This window comes from Tribolium madens, unplaced genomic scaffold (assembly GCF_015345945.1).
Source record: "Tribolium madens isolate multiple individuals breed KSU strain unplaced genomic scaffold, Tmad_KSU_1.1 Scaffold_19;HRSCAF=116;Tcas5.2_LG9, whole genome shotgun sequence".
NCBI lineage: Eukaryota > Metazoa > Arthropoda > Insecta > Coleoptera > Tenebrionidae > Tribolium > Tribolium madens.
This window is the reverse complement of record NW_025400983.1, coordinates 14,092,815-14,115,648: the sequence shown is the minus strand read 5'-3', so window position 1 is coordinate 14,115,648 and position 22,834 is coordinate 14,092,815. Positions and strand designations below refer to the sequence as shown.

General features: G+C 32.5%; 3 protein-coding genes across 3 annotated transcripts; 2 read left to right on the top strand and 1 right to left on the bottom strand.

Annotated features, from left to right (window-relative positions):
* The first annotated feature begins 1,126 nt into the window (after window positions 1–1,126).
* Window positions 1,127–13,484, top strand: LOC123014599 (ABC transporter G family member 20). The gene is made up of 9 exons (XM_044413796.1): window positions 1,127–1,234; window positions 5,613–5,806; window positions 7,944–8,103; window positions 8,569–8,925; window positions 9,678–10,316; window positions 10,367–10,544; window positions 10,596–10,782; window positions 12,785–13,050; window positions 13,101–13,484. The coding sequence occupies exons 2-9, from the start codon at window positions 5,625–5,627 to the stop codon at window positions 13,400–13,402; spliced, it is 2,271 nt and encodes a 756-aa protein (XP_044269731.1). The 5' UTR covers window positions 1,127–1,234; window positions 5,613–5,624; the 3' UTR covers window positions 13,403–13,484.
* Window positions 13,485–13,799: 315 nt separating this feature from the next.
* LOC123008792 (DENN domain-containing protein 10-like) lies at window positions 13,800–17,127 on the top strand. Its single transcript, XM_044404808.1, has 5 exons — window positions 13,800–13,927; window positions 13,978–14,364; window positions 14,410–14,513; window positions 14,570–14,774; window positions 16,732–17,127. Exons 1-5 carry the CDS (start codon window positions 13,888–13,890, stop codon window positions 16,998–17,000), a joined length of 1,005 nt encoding a protein of 334 aa, XP_044260743.1. The 5' UTR covers window positions 13,800–13,887; the 3' UTR covers window positions 17,001–17,127.
* On the bottom strand, window positions 16,990–21,138 carry LOC123008783. The gene is made up of 6 exons (XM_044404796.1): window positions 19,952–21,138; window positions 19,381–19,624; window positions 19,215–19,327; window positions 17,683–17,875; window positions 17,343–17,629; window positions 16,990–17,287 (listed from the first exon to the last, which is right to left on the bottom strand). The coding sequence occupies exons 1-6, from the start codon at window positions 20,669–20,671 to the stop codon at window positions 17,141–17,143; spliced, it is 1,704 nt and encodes a 567-aa protein (XP_044260731.1). The 5' UTR covers window positions 20,672–21,138; the 3' UTR covers window positions 16,990–17,140.
* Between the last annotated feature and the right edge of the window lie 1,696 nt (window positions 21,139–22,834).

The following is a 22,834-nucleotide window of genomic DNA, read 5'->3' as shown; positions in this document are numbered from 1 at the left end:
AACTATTATTTTAGTTTGACCAGTTATAGTTATGACCAATTATAGTGATGAAAGGTTATAGTGATTTCCGTTTTTAGCTTTGCAACGTTTTGGTATATAGTTTTTTTAAAATGAATTATTTTAGTAAAATTCGGTTTTAATTGTGAATTGTTATAATGCTGAACGTTTTTAATAATGAACGGTTATAGTATTGAATTATTTTAGGTGTGACCCATTTTAGTTTGAAACTTTTTAGTGTTGAACGGTTTTAGGTAAGAAAGTTTTTAGATGTACGCGCGTCCCCGTAACAAAAATAACTACCTTTCTATTTTACTCAACTACACAATGTATAAAAATTAACATATATCCAATGTCTTGTTTACTTCATATTTAAAATAAGGTGGCTCAAAAAGTCAGTTTAATTATTGTCAATTATTGGAAAAATTCAATTGCGTAATTCTAGATCTAATTCGCTTGTTTCAAAGTAATGTTCCAATAAGTTGAATATCACTCGCATTTACGTAAACTTATATTTATGTCATCATAAGTATAGGTATAACTAAGCAGTCCATGAATGAAAAAACGTCATCAGCTAATAATTAATAATTATTATCTACCATCAGTACCTAAGTCAAGTACACTTTACGCATTAACAAAAAATTGTTTTTGCACCCATGTAGAAATAATTACTTTACCAAAAATTAATACTAGATAATCAACAACAAACATAATGGTTATGTTATGTAAATATTTAGGCATTAAATTTTAAAAATTGCGACCAAAAATATTGTTGTACAAAACCTGACCTACGTTTTATTTAATAATAATATCCCCTGTTCTCTAAAGTTGTTTCAATACTGCCTACAACACTATTAACATGATGGAATTTGCCGAAACGCGGGGCTTCATATTCTTGTATAACAGTAATCAAGTGAGGTCTTCACGTTGCTGACGCAAAGAGTCAAAAAAACGAAATAGTAGTTTGGAATTCTTTAAAATTTTCTTATACACAGGTAGAGGTTGCTTGGTAAATCTGATTGGTTCGCTGAAATCTTCCAAGTTCAGGTATTCGTTAATCTGTAGACCATGTGACTAAGTAACCATGGATTTCCCCACCGCTGAACTTGGCGGTCGTCATTAAATCTTCAAATGATTCAAAAACAAAACATTCGAATTGTGCCTAGGTCGTAAGTGGTCGTAAATTGCTAGTGGGTGCTACGGGTTTTTCAAATTTTTTGTTAAGTGACTCGTTCAGGTGAGAAGTAACTCATCTTCATTTCACGCTATTTCTAAACAATTTGTGCAATAAATTCTGTTATTAAAACAGTGTGCAATCGCGACTAAGTTTTGAATTGAAATAATAGATGTGCTAATTTCCTCGATACGTTGCGAAAATTAGTTGTTACTGCAACAATTATTTAAATATTGTACAAAGGAAGCAATAAGAGTCTACTCTACGAGCCATCAAATTTATGTAGCATTTAGCAATTATCCAATTCCACTGCACATTGGAAAGTCACTAATGAATTTTTAAATATTTAACATTAGTCACAGGTTCATAAAATCGCAAATTACGCATTTTATTGATGTAATATGTCATGGAATCATTTGTCCATCTTGTATTAAATAAGAAGTAAATAACAAAATGTCGTCATTTTTTCTGTGAATAATATTTCGAGTTTTTAGTAAACGAATAAACTGAAGGTAAATTCTAATTAAGTACTTACAATCTTATTACAGTAATTTTTTGAAACGATATTCCTAGTATACTTCTAAAATTAATGTAAATAGCTAAATTGGTCAATTTATACAATTGTTACAATACTAAATTATGAAAACTATAAATATACCACTGAGTGCATAAAAAATTAGTTTTCAAAGCCAAGTTCTGTTGTAAATTTTACAAATTTTTACATATGTATAACCCACCAGACACATTTATTTTATAAACTTGACATACAGAAGAAAATTTCATCAATAACCTTACCTTGAAAATGAAATCAATAAGATAGTGGCTGAATTAATTATAGTGGTATTAATAATTACCGGCCCTGGTTTACATTAAATAATTATTTAATTATTTCTTTTTAATTACAATTAAAAAGAATGTACTAGTTTTACATATTTTTGAAAATTTTATAATTGCATTAGGATGTTACAAGAACATAATCAATTATTACGAGAGTATATACCTATTATATAAATTTAATACGGCCTACTTCATCGTTTCATGCTGTTGCTTTTACACCTAATAAGAATTGTTATATTGTCTTAATTTCGTAACACAAACTTAGGAATCAAAAATCAAAGTTCATAAAAAAATGTAGAAACTACTTGACAGTGACAAATCACATATAATTTAAATATTTTCTGATTTACAATATAGTTAAAACATTCCCTACAGTTGATATTTTCTGTTTTATAAATATTTAATATACACTTTTGTGTTTTAGTGCAACCTTCTGATTTTCATAGAACATGTATTTTCTTATCGGTTCATAAACAAAAGAACATGTAAGAGTGTGTTCAGCACTTAGCTGTTTTCTAATACGCAATAAATTTGAAAATAATGTTAAGAATGTAAAATAATACAGACAACATATACCTACTAACGCATTTACATTTAGGTAAATGCTTTATTGTTGTGTAAATTTTAATTTATTATATTTTTTGCACTTTTATAAAACCGAAAATGGACTTAATCTTTATATGATTCCCAAAAAGCAAATTCCAATAAAATCTTATCTTACTTTAAAATAATTGTGGACTTACCTTGCATTCTACCTTCTTATTTGAGTACTATAATGATCGTTTAAACTAGTCTTGTTACCGAGTTCGCAAACAATATGTTATGCAAATTTATATTTTCAGTAAAAATTGTAATGTATATAAGTACATACGTACCTACCTTGTACTTCTAAACTGAGTAATACTGTTGATGTGTTTTATTAAATTCTAAAGTTAATAATAAAAAAGTCAACATTGCCCTATGCCCCTATGTATGGCCATGTAGCGTTTTCGATCACCTGCTGAAGCCCTAATCGTGTGATTTTCACTCCAGATTTTTTTCATTATCAACTTAATCGCGAATTCAAATATTTGTTTGTAAGTAAATTATGTAAACTGACCTCAGGAAATTTGGTATAAGAGTTTGCCTTATTTAAAAATACCATATTCTTGGGTAGTGGTTGCTTCCAAACATTACCTCCCTCACAACTTCAACAAGGGTATGGCAAAAAATGCGGCGCGGCGGAACATCAAAAAGACGATACAAAATTCGCGTTTTCATGACTTTCCCGTTATAGAAGTTCAAAAATGAACACTTTTCTTTTCAGTAAAAAATGGTGATTCGTCGCCTTACCTTGTTTTTTCAAAAATATTTTCTATTATACGTGTTTTTAATATTTTATTCAAAAAAAAAATTTAAAAAGTGTTACGTTGGCGAGTTTTCAAATAATATTTTATGTCCGAAACTTTTTTCCAATCAAGTATAAAAAATGTGAATAGTTAAAGAGAAAGTAGAAATAAAAATTCCGCGCCATCTGCCGCTTTAGCAACAATCTAAAACATGTTCCCCTTTAGCCTTAAGCACTAAAGCAAAGCGTTTAAAAAAAAATAAATTTAAAATCAGCGTGTTACGTTTAAAAAAGTAAAATCTTATATTGTTAGTTTAAATTGTTGTTAAAAAAGATTTCAATTAAACTCTATAGAAAACAATGTATGTACCTACTTTTTTATACTTTTTTGAGTTTTTAAAAAATTCAAGAAAGATACGATACCAGGAAAATTAAAAAAATTTTATGTCTATTTACTGTTTATATCCAAGAAATTCTGGTAGGTGAGTATAAAATAAAACGAAATATTATACACGACAATAAAGATTGTTTATCTACTCATGAAAAAAGTCCACTCGTGACTTCGTTACTCGTAAACTTAACCTTTTCCCTCGTAGATAAACAATTTCTTTATCGTCTTGTATAGTAATAGTTATTTATTATACCGTGCGATCAAATAAAAAATAAATTAGAATAGGCATCGATTAATTTATACAGTTGGCAACACATTGGCTGGAAATCTGGGCTGGAAATTTTTCACACAAACTGAAAGCGAAAATGACCAACCACCGTTTTCCTCTTGTACAGCAACAAAAATTTTGTGCTCTAAAGTGAACATTATTTCACTCAAAATGAAAAAACGCAAACTTGTCAAAGTTTCCGCTGACATTTGATGTCAAAAATTAGGACTTTAATCACCGCCTACTCTAATTTATTATTTTTTTTTGATCGCACGGTACAAGACGATAAAATTGAATTTTATTTTTGAGTGCAATTTAGCGTCGAGGTGTCAGTCGAGAGGCTAATATACTCGAAAAGATAATGAAAATTTTATCGTCGTGTACAATATAAAATTTTATTCAATCCTCACTAATTTTGTGGTCAATTTGGTCGATATTTATAAATGTCAAAGTAAAATTCAACAATGAAATCTAACGTCAAAAATCGTTAGCAACTAACAACCGCAGATATACAACAATGGATGGATGTATTTTTTTATCACCTAGACGATAAAATTTAACATGAAGAAAAGAGTAGATAAAATTCAATTTTAATATAGAGAATTGAATAAATAACTTTTATACTGACCTACCAGAATTTCTTGAATCTAAACAGTAGATATAACTGGAAGTTAGTTAAAATAAAATTCAATATTAATATTACAAATTGTAATTTTGTACTTCATCTAGTTTTATAAGATATGTATACAAAAATCAATTAAATGAAAAGTCATAATTTCATAAAATTCAAATTTTATGAAAAAATTTCAATCTAGTCCTTATATCCTACACATCGCATGTAAAACCGAATATATTATAGACATAAACAATATGTTTTCCTCAAAACAAGTTTTTCGACGATTTTAAAATTAATCTTATATTTACAAACCTGTCTGTGTTGTTCTTTTCACACGTGTAAATAAGCAATGTTTTTTTACAATTATTATTATTACTAGAAAAATAGGTGCTTATATTTTTTTAATAATTGTCCTGTAATTGGTCTTTACGTATGTCAACAAGACATGTAAGTTATTTATTAGTATCGTGAAGTCCATGTCGAAGTGATTTAATGCCAGAACATAATTAAAGAATTATGTTGTATTAATTACATACCGACAGGTATGACACGATCCATATGCATTTTGCAACATTTCACCTTTTGTCATTATACAAATTGTATAGAAAATAACGTAGGATCTCGTTGTGAAAGACGAGAGAATAAGTGTGAAAATGCATCAGCTATAAATAAATTATTAATTAACACTTTCTAGCCAATGGATAATACGATTAGCTGTCAATAGCTTTGTGCAATTTGAATACAAATGAACACATATTATGTAATTGTAAATACATAATCGAATGAAGTTCATGATCGCTGAACAATTTGTATTTGAGTGTCAATGTTCAAGGATGTCTTGAAATACGTCGAAATTTCTTTGGAAGAACACATAATTAGTACCAAAGTATATATTTAAAACACATTTACTCACCTTTGGCTAACAATGAGCAATTAATGTGACGCACGTCAGTTTTCTTCCACTCTCAAAATTTGATACAATGTTATTATTGTTATTTGCAGCAAAGCATCACAATGCCAGAAGGTCCGAGCGACCTAGAACTCCGTAGGAGGCAGTTCAAAGCCCAAATGTCTACAGTACAAACTCGTCGACAACAAGCCGTTTGCGTCCGACGAGCTTACAAACGATACGGAAGTAAAAGCAACCCCTATGTTATTTTAGATGGGTTGAATATGACCGTACCGAAAGGTGCCATGTAAGTATTATTTAAGAAAAATCAAAACTGGTAAATTTGGATTAATTATTCAAGTTTAAACAGGTTTTTCTGTTTGTTTCTTATTTCCTGTTTACTCTGCTTTGTTTTTAGACAAAATTAGTATTAGGATTCAGATCTTTTTATACTGTCGATGTACTCGGTTATCATGGAAAATTTTTCATTTTTTACATTTATTTACACTAATAACTAGTTTACGCAATAAAAAAAATGTTGTGGGTAGTATAATATTTCTCGGATATTTACTTGTACTTAGAACTTTGTATTGACTTGAATGTAGGTTAAAAATTTTGGAATATCTTTGTGTTACAAGAGACAAGTCTTAACTCATTAACTTTTACAATTATACAGGATGCGCCAAAACTCGCGCCCCAGAGAAAAATGCTGTAAGTTAAGATAGCAGGAACATGGAAAAATGTTAAAAAAATTCTATCTATAAAAATTTCGAAGTAATGAGAGTTTAAATTTTGCACTTTGACTGTAATTATTTCTGTTGGAAAAATAAGTTTTTTGCTACAGGCTAGAAGAGGAAACAAAGAAGCCTTATCCTAAATTGTAACTCTGTTTAATGTTATTTGTGGCTTTTATTACCAAAATTTTTGTACCTTTAATAAATAATTATAAAAAAAAACATATACAAGATTATCAGTACCATTACATAAAAAAATGTCAAAATTTTTTGACGAATAGGATTTTTTTAACATTTTTTCCATGTTCCTGGTATTTTATCTTAGTTGAAATTTTTCTCTTGGGCGCGAGTTCTGACACACCCTGTATATGACTAATTTTGTTTTTTTTTATTATTTTATATAAATTTCTCTCTACAGTAACAACATTTTATTTTGATTTGCTACATGAATAACAAAATTCTATCGTTTTATAATTAATTATTAATATATATAAATTAATAATTATTTACTCAACCAGTTAGAAAAGTCAAATTGTGTAAAACGAGTAGACTTTTTGAGCGAGTGAATGCGCCGAGAAAATAACCATGTGAAACTCAAAATAGCATTTATACAGGATGCGCAAGAACTTGCGCCTCAGAGAAAAATGCCATATAAGGTAAGATACCAGGCACATGGAAAACATGTTAAAAAAAATTATCTATAAAAATTTCGAATTTATGAGGGTTTAAAGTTTGCACTTGGACTCTATTTATTTCTGTTGGAAAAATATTTTTCCAAGTTTTTTTGCTATAGGCTATTAAAAGCGGAAATAAGGAAGCTCTATCCTAAATTGTAACTCTGTTCAATGTTATTTGTGGGTTTTATTGGCAAATTTTTTGTCCCTTAACTAAATAATTGTAAAAAATCATATACAAGATCAACAGTATCATTAAATTGATATAAAAAAATGTCAAATGTCAAAAAATAAATGTCAAATTTTTTTGACAGATAGAATTTTTTAAACATTTTTTTCATGTTCCTAGTATCTTACCTTACTTGAAAATTTTCTCTGGGGCGCGAGTTCTGGCGCACCCTGTATAAATTAATTAATGATTGCACTAATTATTTTATTTTTATTTTTTAACTCAATTGCGTTTGCTTTTGTACACCCGAAAAAGTTGAAAATGTATTTGCATTCAGTCTCAACATTTTTTTAAGTAAATCGTACGTTATTTATCATTCTTAAAGAAAAAAACACAAATGTCATCAAAAATACAAACATTTTTATGCTTAGTATGTACAGTTGGAGACAAAATACTTTGGTCGTCACTTTTTTGACACTTTAATGTAATTCAATCTTTAACGTTAAAATGAATGACAATTTTAAATTAATGACAGCTATTATATTTTCCTATCAAAAATATGTACATACAACTTGGCAACTATGATTGACAGTAGCTAAAAATAAGGTTAGCAGTCCTAAAGCATGCTTTACAATTTAAGTTCACTCAAGTGACATTGACGACCAAAGTATTTTGTCTCCAGCTGTATTTATAAAATTAAATTGCTCAATTTTTTGAAGAAAACTCTTAGGCCCCATTATAGAAGTCTCTGCGGCGACAGTTTTAATAGAACTGAATTCTTACTAAAAAAATTATTTGTTAGTTGTTAATTTTTTTAGATGAAACCCTTTTCTTCTTAGCTTACTTAAAATAACAAATTGTTTTTAGATATGGATTATTAGGGGCTAGTGGTTGTGGTAAAACGACTCTACTGAATTGTATAGTTGGTCGAAAACGATTAAATTCAGGAGAAATATGGGTGCTGGGCGGCAAACCAGGATCCAGGGGAAGCGGTGTCCCTGGACCACGAGTAGGATATATGCCACAGGTAAAAAGATTTTTAGAAAAACCAGCACACGTTATGAGTAAAACCAGTTTACGTCTTGTGTCTGCAATGTGTAAAAATCATAATAAGAAAAGGTCGATCTCCTGGGAAAACCAGCTAATTAAGATTGTAGTAGAATTTATGTATGGGTACAACCTTGTACATTCCAAATCTTTTTTTTTGGAAAAGTAAGCTGAATCATTCACAAATAAGGATTTATACGTAAAAAAATTAAGTAGGATACGCATGTTGGAATACTAGAACAATTTCGTAAACTTGCTTCATTTCAATTTTTTGGTGGTTGGCTTTGAAGGTTTTCTTCCAACCATCAGTGCTAAAAATTTCACCTCTGCTAATGAGAACTTTGTCACTGGTTATTTCTGACCAAGGCCGCACATGTCTGGCAAGATATTTTTACGATTTTTTATTCAATATATTAATACGTATTATTAATTATTAACTTTGCAGGAAATCGCCCTTTATGGCGAATTCACAATCCGCGAAACTCTTAAATATTTCGGCTGGATCTCCGGAATGACCACACAACAAGTCGAAGACAAACTCGGATTTCTAGTCAGTTTTTTAATGTTGCCAGACGCCGATCGCTTAGTAAAAAATCTAAGTGGTGGTCAGCAAAGACGTGTGTCCTTAGCTGCGACCCTTGTTCATGAACCCGAATTGTTGATCCTTGACGAGCCCACCGTAGGAGTAGATCCTTTGTTGAGACAAAACATTTGGAATCATCTGGTCGAAATTACCAAACACGGAAGGACAACGGTCATTATTACGACACATTATATCGACGAAACAAGGCAAGCCCATCTGGTAAGTTGTCTAATGTGGTTTATGGCCCCATTATTTTGCGGTATCACTGAAACGTGGTAGTGTTTTATTTATTTATAGAAAAAAATGTTTTAAAAATATGTTTTGCGTTTAGCTTACTTGTAAATTCTCAAGGCTTTTGATATCATTAATTGTCACCATTAGCACTATTTTTCAAAACGGTTATTTATGCAATTACAGTCTTCTGATGAATAAAATTATTACCTATTTTACAGCAGATATTGAGAATTCCTTGACCATATTTCATCGAAGTTCCAGATTGTGTAATTGCGAAGATGCGCATTTTTAATGACTCATTTTTAAAAATCAATTAAAACACAAATATTGCAAAACAATCATTTATTAATTATAAAATTTTGCAAAACAAAGGACAAACAATAAAACGCATCTCTTTAAAAATAATTATGAAAACATGTCATATACAACCGATAATTATCACCTGTCTTAAGATCTTTTGTTTTCTGGTACTCATCGCGTACCTATAGTTAGTAATTTCAAACATATTAATGTCCCGCATATTTTTAACGATTAAACAAAAAAGGCTCATATCTAAATACGTCAGAACAAATAATAATTAATAAAATTTTAAACCTCTTGGCCGATGTCAATGTCGAGTTTTATAGTTGATTACCTTGATCTGCATATAAACTTTTTCGCTTTGATAAACATCATTGGAAATTTTACTATCGCCAAATCTCGGAAATTACCACTAAAATCTTTTTGAAATTCCGTAGATCGGTCTAATGCGAGGTGGATATTTCCTCGCCGAGGAATCCCCCGAACGTCTAATTACTCAGTTTGGGGCCGACAGCCTCGAAGATGTTTTTCTTAAACTTAGCGTCATTCAAAATATGGGAAAAAGGCGTCGATCTAGCATCCTCCAAGGGGTCACTGAAACTATCCACGTCCCTACCGGAACAATTAACGAGGCTGCTGTGATCGATGACGAAGTTGGTGAAATTTCCGGTGAGTTTGGAGACAACGTCTCGATGTCCAGTCGAGGAGGACGCGTCTCGATAGCCCCCGAACCTACCGAAAATGCCCCTCCGGAGCTCCCCCCGGAAGAAGAGCCCCCAATGACCTTCTCGGATTATTTCAAAATTGTTAAACTGCACCACATGAGGGCCCTCATTTGGAAGAATTTCCTCTGGATGTGGAGAAATGCGCCAGTTATGGCTTTTATAATCGGACTGCCGGTTCTTCAAACGATTCTGTTTTGTTTGTCGATAGGGCATGACCCGACGGGGTTGCCACTTACCGTGGTTAATCACGAATTAGAAGAGTCTGAAGTTTGTAAAGTTACTCCGGGGTGTAATAGTACACGGCTGAGTTGTAATTACTTGGACTTTTTGCAAAAACGGACTTTGGAACTTGTAATTTGAATTGACTGATTTATTGGACGAATTTAATTACTTTTTTTTAGAGCTTTTATGAAAGCGAAGAAGAAGGTAAAGAGAAGGTGCGGCATGGGAAAGCTTGGGCAACTTTAGTTTTTCCGAGTAATTTTTCGGATTCGTTAAGGTCAAGAATCAATGGAGGTCGAAGTGTGCCTGATTGGGATTTGGTCACGTCTTCTGTTGCGGTGTATCAGGACAAGTCAAGTAAGTTCAAATTTATTTTTTTTATTAATTTTTTAATCTTATTTTTTACAGACGAAAATCTCGGCAGTTATATCCAAAGAGACTTGTATTTCGCTTTTGAAGATTTCTTTAAAGATTACCTAACTTCTTGTAACATTGACAGTAAGGTCGGAACAATACCAATCAGATGGGAAAAGCCAGTCTACGGTTACGACAATCCAGACTTCACAGATTTTGCGGCACCTGGGGTCATACTTACGTAAGTTTTGTTACAAAATATTTCGGGTCTGTAGGTTCAAAATTAATCTAAACAAACTCTATTTAATGATTTGAGACACTATTGTAATTTACTAATTTGTAACCGACACATTTTGTAGTATACATATACCGTCTATTTTGAATGCATATAAACAAATAATTCCAAGTATCTATGTTTCAAATAATACAAAATGTTCAATAAGTAATGCAATTTTTAAAATTCTTTGCTAAAATATAAAGTGGCTTAGTAAGGTTTTATTTCGTAACTGGCTTTTGCAGGAACAAAGTCAGAATACTGCATTTTAACCAGGCTGCTTTATTCCAATGTTTTAAGGCATATTAAAAATCTATAAACCAGACTATTTAAGCATAAGTTTGTGTTTTTTGTAATACATCAAAACAAAGTAATTATTATTATTTAAGTTTGTTATAAAAGATACAAACTTCCTTTATATCTATTTAATTTAATTTTTTTGACAATTTTTTTCGATGCTTTTAAGGTTGCACCCTGATGTCTCAGAAACTCAGAAACAGAATTTGTAGAGTAATTTGAAATTTCAATTAAAGACCTTCTTCTATTCTAAACAAAATGAAAGGTTACAACTATGTAAGACGTCATAGTTATACCATCAAAAATTCGCTTTATTCATTCGGGTAATAATTTTTAATAAAATAAATATAAACAGATTGGAATTTTTTTAACATAGGTATTTTTTCTAAAACTGTATGTAATACACATGTATACCGATTTTAAGGTTTGTGCAAATATTTTAACAGGTGATAGTAGAGCTCAAAAGAAGTAAAAATAAGTCAACTTGCCTTATCGGAATGTTTATGGTTTTCAAGATACAAACACAGAGAGTTTGGTTTGTTGAATAAATTTAGACTTGGGGCGCAGCCTTAAATTTCACCAACTCAAATTGTATAAAATATGATCTCTGAGGTTATAGCTCTTTAAAATCTATTAGATACATTGTTTTAATATAAAAAAAATCATAAAACGGTGAAAATTTCAGATCAATTTTTTTTGTTAAAGATATCACCCAATTTCATTACCTCAAATGTTACCGATTACTAGCAATATAAATTTTAGAATAAAGTACGCAAAAGGTTCAAAATTTGTTTATATCTATTGCATTTTTTTTTACTAATTTTGCACCCTCTATATCTTAGAAACTATGAACATTCGGATAACGCAAGTTTAGTTATTTTGACTTCTTTTGAGCTCTAGGATCATCTGTTAAAATATTTGCACATACCTTAAAATCACCCAGTAGATCTCGTGTCATTTCCATCGCTATTCTGTCACTTTTTTGTATAAATAGTAGAGAGTTTTAGCTCTAAATTTGACAATAGGATCCATATGTAACACAGATTATTCTTTTACAGTGTTTTTCTTTTGGTCTCAATAATAATGAAATATATTTGAGAAAAGAGGAAAACCAAAACAAAAACACTGTATAGAGCAATAAAAAGTCTGTGACTTATTTCACCAAAAAACGCAGTTGCGACGTTGCTGATGTGGCGATAGAAAAAAAAATGGAAAAGATGTATATTCTTGACTTAATTATTATTATTATTGATATTGATTGAAGAATAAAATGTTGTATTCAACTCGTCTTCGTGTAAAACGGTTCATTTATTCCCCATCGTGGATGATAGATAAACTACTCGTTAATACCCGTGGTTTAAAAATCCACTCGTGAAATAAAGTGTCTGATTTACACTCAAACTCGTCGAATAAATAACTACTAATGCTTAACAATAAACGTAATTGTATTTTTTAAATATTGCACCAGCTACATTTTTTAAAATTGTCTTATTTTAAAACACAAATCGTTCGCAAACCAGTAAAAAATTAGCATTTCATTTTTTGACTAACTTATGTGATCTTTGACGTTAAATTAGTTATATGTATAGGTGTTCCAAGTTTTTTTTTTTTTTTGTAAAAGAAATATTTTCTTTTTTATTATACATTATTATAGTTTAAATTTTATTTCCAGAATTATATTCTTCTTGGCAGTGGCTTTAACCTCCGGCGCTATGTTACTCGAACGAAACGAAGGAATTCTTGAGCGATCCCTTGTAAATGGAATAAGCGGTATCGAACTTCTCTCTTCCCACGTCATCACCCAATTTTCTGTCATGTTTGGTCAATCTGCCATGGTCTTAATTTTTTCATTTGCCATTTTCGGCATCACTCAAAACGGAAATCTACTTCTTGTTGTTATACTAATCGTCATCACTGGCCTTTGTGGAATGTGCTTCGGTACGTCAAAACTACCAAAAAAAATCACTTTTTATAACACTCTTTTGCAGGATTCGTCGTCGCTTGTAGTTGCGATAACGAAAGATCCGCCACTTACATGGCCATGGGGAGCTTTTTACCCATTGTAATGTTGTGTGGTATCATATGGCCAATAGAAGCAATGCATAGTGTCCTCCAAGTGATTTCCTATGTGTTGCCATTGACAAAATCGACGGAAAGCTTAAGGTGTATTCTTGCCAGAGGTTGGGGTATTGAAACTACGGAAGTTTACGGAGGATTTATTGCAACTCTCATTTGGATTATTGTCTTCTTAACCATTAGTATACTTTTGCTCAAATTTAAGAAAGGTTGATTATGTGATGCTAGCATATCGAGTAGTTTTATATTTGTATTAATTTAATTTGTTTTTATTTAAATAAAACTCTGATAAGTTTGATCGAGATTCATTTATGCAACCCAAACCACCTTGTAAATAATAAAAATAATGGAGAGTCATATGTTAGAAATTTTACATTTTCTTGATCAGGAATGCATGTAGTTGAAGAGTAGTCACCATGTATAGTCCACCCAAAATCCCAATTAATTAAATTCTGAGAAATCAATTTAATTTTTGTTACCAGGAACCCAGAAACTGACCCCGACATCTCTTAAATGTTTATAGTGAGTACCAGGAGTAACAATAATTATGGTAGGTTCCTGCAAATTTGTTTAGTAGATGTCAGCACATTCACCATTATTCATTTAAATGGCCTTCAACTAAATTCCTACTTATCTAAACCAGCATTTTTATTAGTCATGTACCTCTAGCCTCACAATAATGTTTGTTTACTCGAAGCTATGACTTACATTGATAAATTAATTTCATTTCATATTGTTGGTAAGCTACTGATAAACCTCCTAAAATATTTATTACACTTCAATTTTTAGAAAATGAAAATAACAAAAACTTTTTGTCATGGACCTATCCCACGGTAACAGACGAGCACAAAAAGCACATCCTGTCGAATTGTTTCGCAAGAGGCGTTCAAAATGAATATATTTGTGGGCGCGTCCAAAATAACTGGATTTATATCAACCAATTTGTGTCAAACAAAACTTTCGCAATTGTAATAGTGGCGAAGGAATTTGAGCCAACCAAATACCGACAGTTGTGTGATATTTTAGGGAAGAAATATTCCAAATGCCAAAATCCGGTGGAGTTAGTTACCTTATATTTGAATTTGTTTACCACCTCTGGTTCTTGCTCATTGCAGGAAAATGGTGCTTCGTACGTTTGTAATTTCAAAAATTACGAATCTGTTACCAACTTAAAAGGTTAGGGATTTTTACTGTTACTCAATAAACTAATTTGAATTTTAGAATTTATCGCATCGTTTGATTTGGAGATAATTCTACTGTATACGGCGATATTATTAAAAAGGAGGATTTTGTTGTTTGATTACAACACAGAACTGCTTTTAAGTGTAAGGAAGAACGCACAACACTCACAAAATTCTGAATAATAAATTAATTATTTTAGGAACTATTGGCCATAAGCAACTTGGTTCCACAAAGAAAAGTCGCTGATTATTTATATCCAATTATAGAAAGTTCCAATAAATTAAAAGGATTGTCCTTTTATGTAGCCGGGACAACAAATCGTGACTTACTAAAGGATGAACACTTATACGACCTCTTTGTTAATTTGAGTACACGGGAAGTTACAGTATCTCCAAAAGCTGAAGGTAATTTATTTTAAAATTAAATGAATGAAAGCAATAAAATTGCTCAAATTGAACTTAAAAGTTTGAAAATATCCTCTTTTTTAAAATAATTTAACTTTCGGATTAGCTCTTTCACATCCTGTGCAGGTGTACAACATTATAGGTATAATGATGCTCATTAGGATATGTAGGTACAGTTGGAGACAAAATACTTTGGTCGTCAATGTCACTTGAGTGACACTAAATGGTAAAGCATGCTTTAGGACTGTTAACCTTATTTTTAGTTACTGTCAAGTTATATGTACATATTTTTGATAGGAAAATATAATAGCTGTCATTAATTTGAAATTGTCATTTATTTTAACGTTAAAGGTTGAATTACATTAAAGTGTCAGAAAAGTGACGACCAAAGTATTTTGTCTCCAACTGTACCTACATACATTTGTGTTTTTATTTTTATTTGAACACTCTATAGAGTTACTCCTATTAATTTTTATTGTTATAAAATTTTTATATTATTATGTGAACGAACCAAGTACAGTCCCGTTGTGTTTCACACAACTTTACGAGGCTTGCGCCTAGTGTACGTAACCAAATATACAAAAGTCACAAAACACTGGATACAAAAAATACACATTTAATTTTTGGAAACCCATGACAGTATATCGAGCGATCAAGATAATTTGTAATCGAGTCAACCTTGGAGTCGAAAACGTATGTCTGTAAAATGTCAAGTCAAAAGGTAAAACGGCAAAATGGTCTGGGATTAGTCGCCGACATATAATAATAAGAGTAAGACCGCTCTTTTTTGAAGGTAAATTATAAATTTAGTTTATAATCATCACCTTTTTGATCATGCCATTTTACTTTTCGACTTGTCATTTTACAGACATACGTTTTCGAATTCAAGGTTGACTCGATTACAAATTATCTTGATCGCTCGATAGTTACGTATATTGGTCGTCAATATCACAAAACATATTCTTTTACATCAGAAATTTTGCAATTTATCCTTTGTGATTGATTTTTCTGTTTCAAAAAGTCAAAAGTATGTATGTACAAGCTCATCTCATTAATGCATAATTTTCTCTCCCAAAGCCACGATGACCCAAAATTCATACTTGCCCATCGTTCCTACCTGTATTGGTAGTATGCGCTGACAAATTTTCAACTTTTATAAAATGACGAAGGTCTTATTACGCAATTTTTTGAGAGACTCTTCGTTACAATAAAGGGAAAAATATTTTCTTAGGTCCTATTATCTCAAAGTTTATTGTTATATTACCTACATGTTTCGGCTTGTTTAGACAGCGGTCTTCAAGCATTTTTTTATACTATACTAGCTACATAAAATATTGCCTGAAGATGGCTATCTAAAAATAGCCGAAACATGTAGCTACTATAACAATAAACTTTGAGAGAATAGGACTTAAGAAAATATTTTTGCGTTATTATAAAAGAGTATTCGGGGTATGTGACTCATCTGAACTACTTGTCTCACTATCTCCGGCAAAATAAACGTTTAGCTTCACCACTTAAATTGGCACTTTTATCCCTATATTAAGACAGATAGTACTTGGTATTTTAAAGTATAACAAAACATATGAACAAAAAGAATATTATCTTTACATTATACCACATATCACCAAAAAAACACTTTTTGGTAGGAAACCCTTACCTATCTATAAATGGGATAAAATAATTAAGGAACTATCACTTCACTAAATGATATACTTTTGAGTGTCAATTTTGTCAATCAAACATGCTACTAGAGCTTAGTCGGTTATCTTCTTTCTTTGCTTGAACAATAAAATGTGATGTCAATAAATTATCGTCTCAAAGCTCTGGAGTTTGGATATTTTTAAGAAATTTTGTTTTCGACGTTTTTTGTATGTCTATAGTCGAAAGCGGTTATTTCTTTACATAATTTATTGACATGCGATATGTTATTCTATCTTTATAGATTTTTCAATTTCAGAAATCATGGCCATGACCAAAACCCACAAAGAAATTGCCACTTTCCTGATAAAGTTATCAGCAAGCCACCTGACGGAAAATCAAGTTAAACAACAAATTTTCCAAAAGACCAAAGAACTGCTTAATTTATTAACAAGCTTGACTTCAGTAACAACGGACAATGACGTAAAGATGATCACGATGAATGATCTGAGAGCTAAGAAATATCACCCAAATTTCGAAAATTTTCTCTTCAATTTGGCAGTATCTGAAAATATGATGATTTTGTAACTTCAAGTGGTTTATTTGTAGTGCATTCTATTTATAAAACAAATAATTAAAATATACATGAACTTGGAAACAAAATAACTGTTAAAACAAATCAGCAATTTTAAAAATATCATGAAAAAAAGTTGATGCATAATTGATATTTACAACCAATAGAATTTTGGATCATCCCTCCTTACTTGTAGCTTAACAACATGCTTGTAAATTTTAAGTGCAGGTCCCAGCTTTAATTTCAAATTCGTTAAAACGTCCATTCGTTTTAGTAGCAACAATGAGCGACCATCAATTTCCTAAAAAATTAGTGAAAATCGAAAAATTCCCTTTATAATTACTTAATCAACAAACCTGTTCTTTAAAAATTTTGGCTTCCTCGGGAAAATACTGAGCAAAATACTGATACACCTCCTCGATCGTCCAATTCGTAGCATCAGGGATAGATGGATCTATATTATCATCATCGGAATCTTTAATACTCTGATTACTTTGGGAATCAGAAACTCCTCCATCACCATTTTGTTGCACTTCATTTTGCGGACTGAGTTGAGGCGGCGTGGGTGATAACGGCGGTGATTGATAATTAGGTGTGGTATTTCCAGAAATTGAAGGTGATGAAGAATTATTATCATTTATGTCTAGAACCCAAACCAGGTTTACACTTGACCAAAAATACCATCAAAAAGATTACCATTCCCATTGATCAATTTTGATGTAAAGGAACTACTTATGTTAGACTGAATTTCATTGATTTTCAATTCCTCGGGCATTTCGCAATTGATGCAAAGCCATTTCGCCGGTGGTTTAAATTTCTCATGAATGCGCGGTTGGTGGCATCCTGCATGGTAAGCATCAGCGCAGACAGCGCAAACTGTTAAATTACCCTGAAGAAAATATTTATCACTATGATATTTGATATGAAAAAAGCTTAGTCTGCAGGTACGTACAATCCTGACTAACACAATATCAACTGTAAATAATCGCCGGCAAAGTAAATAAAAACAAGCTGCGCTTTTCGTACAAATATTTATAAAGTCTCTAAAATATTATAATCTCGCTGGGAAATACATATTTCATTACACAGAGGGTAATGAGATTCCCACAAAGGTTTGTATACTGTTTCAATGGGAATTCGTACTGAAACTTTTTTAGTTCAGTACCAAAGAAGAAAGAAAAACAGACATCATTTCTTTTACTCGTATACAGGGTGTTAAAAAAGATTGTAAAATATTTCAGGAGATAATATACTGGCGGACACGGAATTTTAGACGATTTGTCATTCAATTGATATAAAAATGTAAAACAGGCCTTAGGCAACTAACCTCACATTCGGTTTTTGTAATTTTTATCCTGACAACTAGAGAAAAAATGACAACAAATCAAAATAATTTATATAAACACACCTATTGCTGGCATTATTGTTTCGGAAAATCGACGACAAAAATAAATTTCAACTAAAACTTTCAAATTTTAGTTTCAATCAATCACGAAATCCTGGACAGTCTTTGATTGTCATATCAAAAAATGTCAATGTAAATGCACCTTTTACCGTCATTATGGTCTTAAAAAACTGTCAAATTAACTTTGACGTAATCAATTTTTGCAAAACGCCAGCTGTATCAGTTTTTAAAAAATCTCAAACAATAGCTCTTATTCAAAGCGGGATGTTTCGGTGATTTTGGGGATTCCAAAAACTTCGACTTTGTCAGTGTCAAAAAGACAAATATGCCAAACAATAAAAGCTTGGTTATGAGTACCTAAGTATAGTTTAGAAATTTTGACAACTGAATGACACATTCATTTTTTAAACTGACATAAATTTGATGTCCAAAATTCCGTGTCCGCCACTATAGTATGGGCCAAAACAACATCTTATAAACATGGGTCCGCAAAAGTAACGGTTTCGGAGATATCAAAAATTATTCCTTTTTTTGAAACATTTATTTGCAGTCTGTTCAAACAAAAAAGAAGCTTTTAGTAGAAATTCTAAAAATTTTCATATTCGATATCTTCGAAACCGTGCCCATGTTTATTAAAACTTTTTTGTTTATTTTGGTCTATACTACGAAGAACTTTAGGTATCCGTCTCTAGTCTACACTATAACATCTTTAAATATTTTACAATATTTTTAACACTCTGTATGCAACAGAGAATGGCATAGTAAGTATTGCCAATTGAAACCATAAAAATCTAGTGCTAACAAGTAACAATAAAAAACTTACTGCATCTGACGTTTCAAAACAAATAACACAAGTTTTACAATGTGGACATTGCCAGGTGTTATCTGGATACATCCTTAGCATCATATCGTCCCCATTTAAACAACTGTAATGAGCTAAAAAAGTGCAAATTAGAAACTAAGCAATTAGCAAAAATTGTAAAAAAAACCTTTATTACTACATTCCCTACAAGCCACCATGCGATCATTAGGTCCTCTTTTATTTTGTAGATGACAAACTGAACAAACTCCACCCTGTTCTCTCCCACTGTTTGAAGTACGTGATTCTGGCCTGGATTCATCACTTAATTTTGCTAATTGTTTCTCAATTGTTGATTTATTCAAAGAACCTGCTGGTCGTCCGCGTTTCTTAGGGACGTGCGTGTCAGACGGGTCAAAGACTTTCTTGGCTCTCTGAAAGTGAGGTTATAACAACGTAAATTACACAAATTCTAAATGAATTGTTTTTTTTTAATAATAAATAAATACTTAACAAGTTTTTATAATAATTTGTGAAAAATTTTGCAATTGTTAATAATGATTGAAATGTAGGTTACAGGTTATGATTTCTGTGATGGTTAATTGTTTCTAATTATTAGAAATTTGGTAGTCAGTGGTGGCACTTTAGGTTTTTTGGTGGTGTGAAGTTTTTGGTACCATTTTAGGTTTGTTGGTCTTCATTGGTCAGGTTTGTAGTGCGAAACACATCTGTCACAAATAGGTTGATGGACTGCAACTAACCTTTCGCCGTCCCCCTACTCGCAAACTCCCCGTGTCCGATTTTTTTTCATCCGAATCCATACTTTCGGATTTTTCTTTTTTGGGTCCAGGTTTGGGTCCAGGCCTTTTCCTTGGTTTGACATTAATGACTAAATCCTGAGAGTGCGTATCGCCGTCCTTTATTTCCCCGTTTGCGCCCCTATTGTTGTCCATATCGTCTGTCTTCCGCCCCTCCTCCTTAGTCGGTCCCATGAGGTACCTGTCATTTTCCATTTTGATGAGTCCTCCGTTCTCGACTTCTTTTTCGATGAGTATTAAGATGTACTTTTTCGTGTATCTCACACTATCCTTGGAGAGGATGTTGTTGATGATCTCTTCGGCGGGTACTCCGTAGTCCAGGTAATCGGGTTCGTGGACGACCAGCTCGCCGAAGGCGTTCGTAAGGAGTTGTGCGAACTTCCGGTTGGCTTTGTTGTCAGCGCTATTATCACTCTGATTGTCACGTTTGACATGCGAGTACTTTTTCGCTGCGTTTCTGTAACTGATACTCCCTTTGTACTCCACTTTGAGCACGATGTCGTTCTCCACGCACCATTGCAAGTCGGAGCGGGCCTCCACCGAACTTATGGAAAAGCGCCGGAACAGATAATTGCAAATCCGCTGGATATCGGGGCGCGCTTTGCGGCGCCGGAGCTGGTCAATCGCCTCGAGAATGCGGTCTCGGTTCTTAATCGAATTCATTTTGGCACTGCACTGTTTGCCGGGAAAACGCACACGCTGCGCGCAAAAACTCGCCGGATTTCAGCCCCTTATTGCGCCCGTTTGCGGCTCAACTTCGCACCGATCTGGTCCTCAAACTCTTTCTGATTATTTGAGCGAGTTTCGGACTCCGTGCGTCGCGTATTTCTTGCAGGAAACCGAGCGGCTCTTACCACGCACTTTTACACCGACTTCGTTGAGCGTTCCTCGCACGGGTTTGGTTTTATCCGTGTTGCGGCAGGGTGGCTGAAACGAATTGCAGCTGCGCACGCTTAGCCTCGCTCGGAGCCGATCAACTATTTATCTTTTAATTTTGTTTACGCCTTTAGTGCACCGATTGCTAATTATTATTCGTGAATTTATGGCAAGTAGTTTGGGGACCCGGATTCTGGTGGCTGCTGCCGAGGCGCCCACTCGATACCTGACGCCACACCTGTCGCTTGAACTCTCATTACCGAGCGTTTCTTAACTTTTAAATTACAACCGGCGTTAATTACAATAAAACCATAGACGGTACGTTGCCGCTTCCTGGCGCGACGGTAAAACTGAAAAAAAGGCGTCGCGAGTGCGCTATTTCCACTCGACCGGCTTTTTTCACTTTTTGGGATGAAATTTATGTTCAGCCGAGTGTGAGCGCATGGGTTCAGAGTCCTGTTCCCACTCGCGGTTCGAATAAACGATTCAATCATCAAAATCTAACAAAGATAACCAAACAAACGCTTTTATTATTAAGGTGACAAGAACCAGCGGCGTCGGAAGCGAATTGTGTACCTACTTGGTTCTGTAACCTTAACAAAAATTTAATAGTGATGAATTTTGGTTAGAAATTATTCTTTTTTTAAATCCGAGAATAACTAGAAATGAAATTGGGCAATATTTTATACAACCTCCTCATGTTCTTTAAATCTAAAAATAAGAATTGAAGTGATTTTGACTGATAAGAAACTACTTCATGAACGTATTATCGATTGTCGAAGTAAAAATGTAAGAAATGACACACGACACACACATTATTTAGAAGATGAAAACATTCGCTCAAAAAAAGTGACGTATAACTTTTATGTCTGCATTAATGTAAAAATTTCTTTTTTATAGACTTAATAAACACTTTTGCTCTGATGAACAATCATAATAAATATTTGCCATTTGCCAGTTTATCACAAAAAAAAAATGTTTGCGGTTTTCGTTCAGTTCTTGTCTACGCAAGCACGTAACTACAGGAGGGCTTGGGTGGGCCATGACCCACCAAAAATTGTGCTGGCCCACCTGTTTCAAAACAATAGTAGATTATGTTAATAGGAGTGATTGTTTATGTGGCGAAGCTGAACGTTCATTTTGCCGAACGGAGTGAGGCAAATGGATTCAGCTGAGGCACATAAACTCACTTTTACTCCAAATAACAGATACTATTTTATCTGCAAACGATTCAGATGAAGAGAAAAGAGCAACACACCAATAATCAAGTAAATCACCTCAATAATCAGGACGCTTTGCAATAAAATCATAACAAACGTCACGCGTCAGTTTCGGAATTTGTGTTGAGATTTCGAAAGTGTTGATTGATTTAACTGGTGAATAACTGGTGTAATTTATAGTGCAAAATGTCGAATGCTGAAAATACCTTGTATACCTCTCCAGAAAATGCTGAAAAAGCGAAAGAGACAACAGTGGTAAATGTCAAAGTAAGTGTCAAGTAAAAGTGAAAACGCCTAGGCGTAAACACAGTGTTTTTACTCCATGTCTGAAAAGTAAAACTTTTACAGTTGAAGACAAAATACTTTGGTCGTCATTTTTCTGACACTTGTATGTAATTCAAGCTTTAACGTTAAAATGAATGACAATTTCAAATTAATGACAGCTATTATATCTTTCTATCAAAAATATGTACAACTTGTCAACTATGATTGACAGTAGCTAAAAATAAGGTTAACAGTCCTAAAGCATGCTTTACAATTTAATGTCACTCAAGTGACAATGACGACCAAAGTATTTTGTCTCCAACTGTACCTGTATCGTTTAGTCATAACAGTGGTCACTTTTGTGACCTTTGCCGATAATTTTTTTTTAATAAAATTTATTTCTGTTTATATAGTTTTTTACAGAAGTATCATTTCCTGAACCACTTTTCACTAACACTAAGTTTTT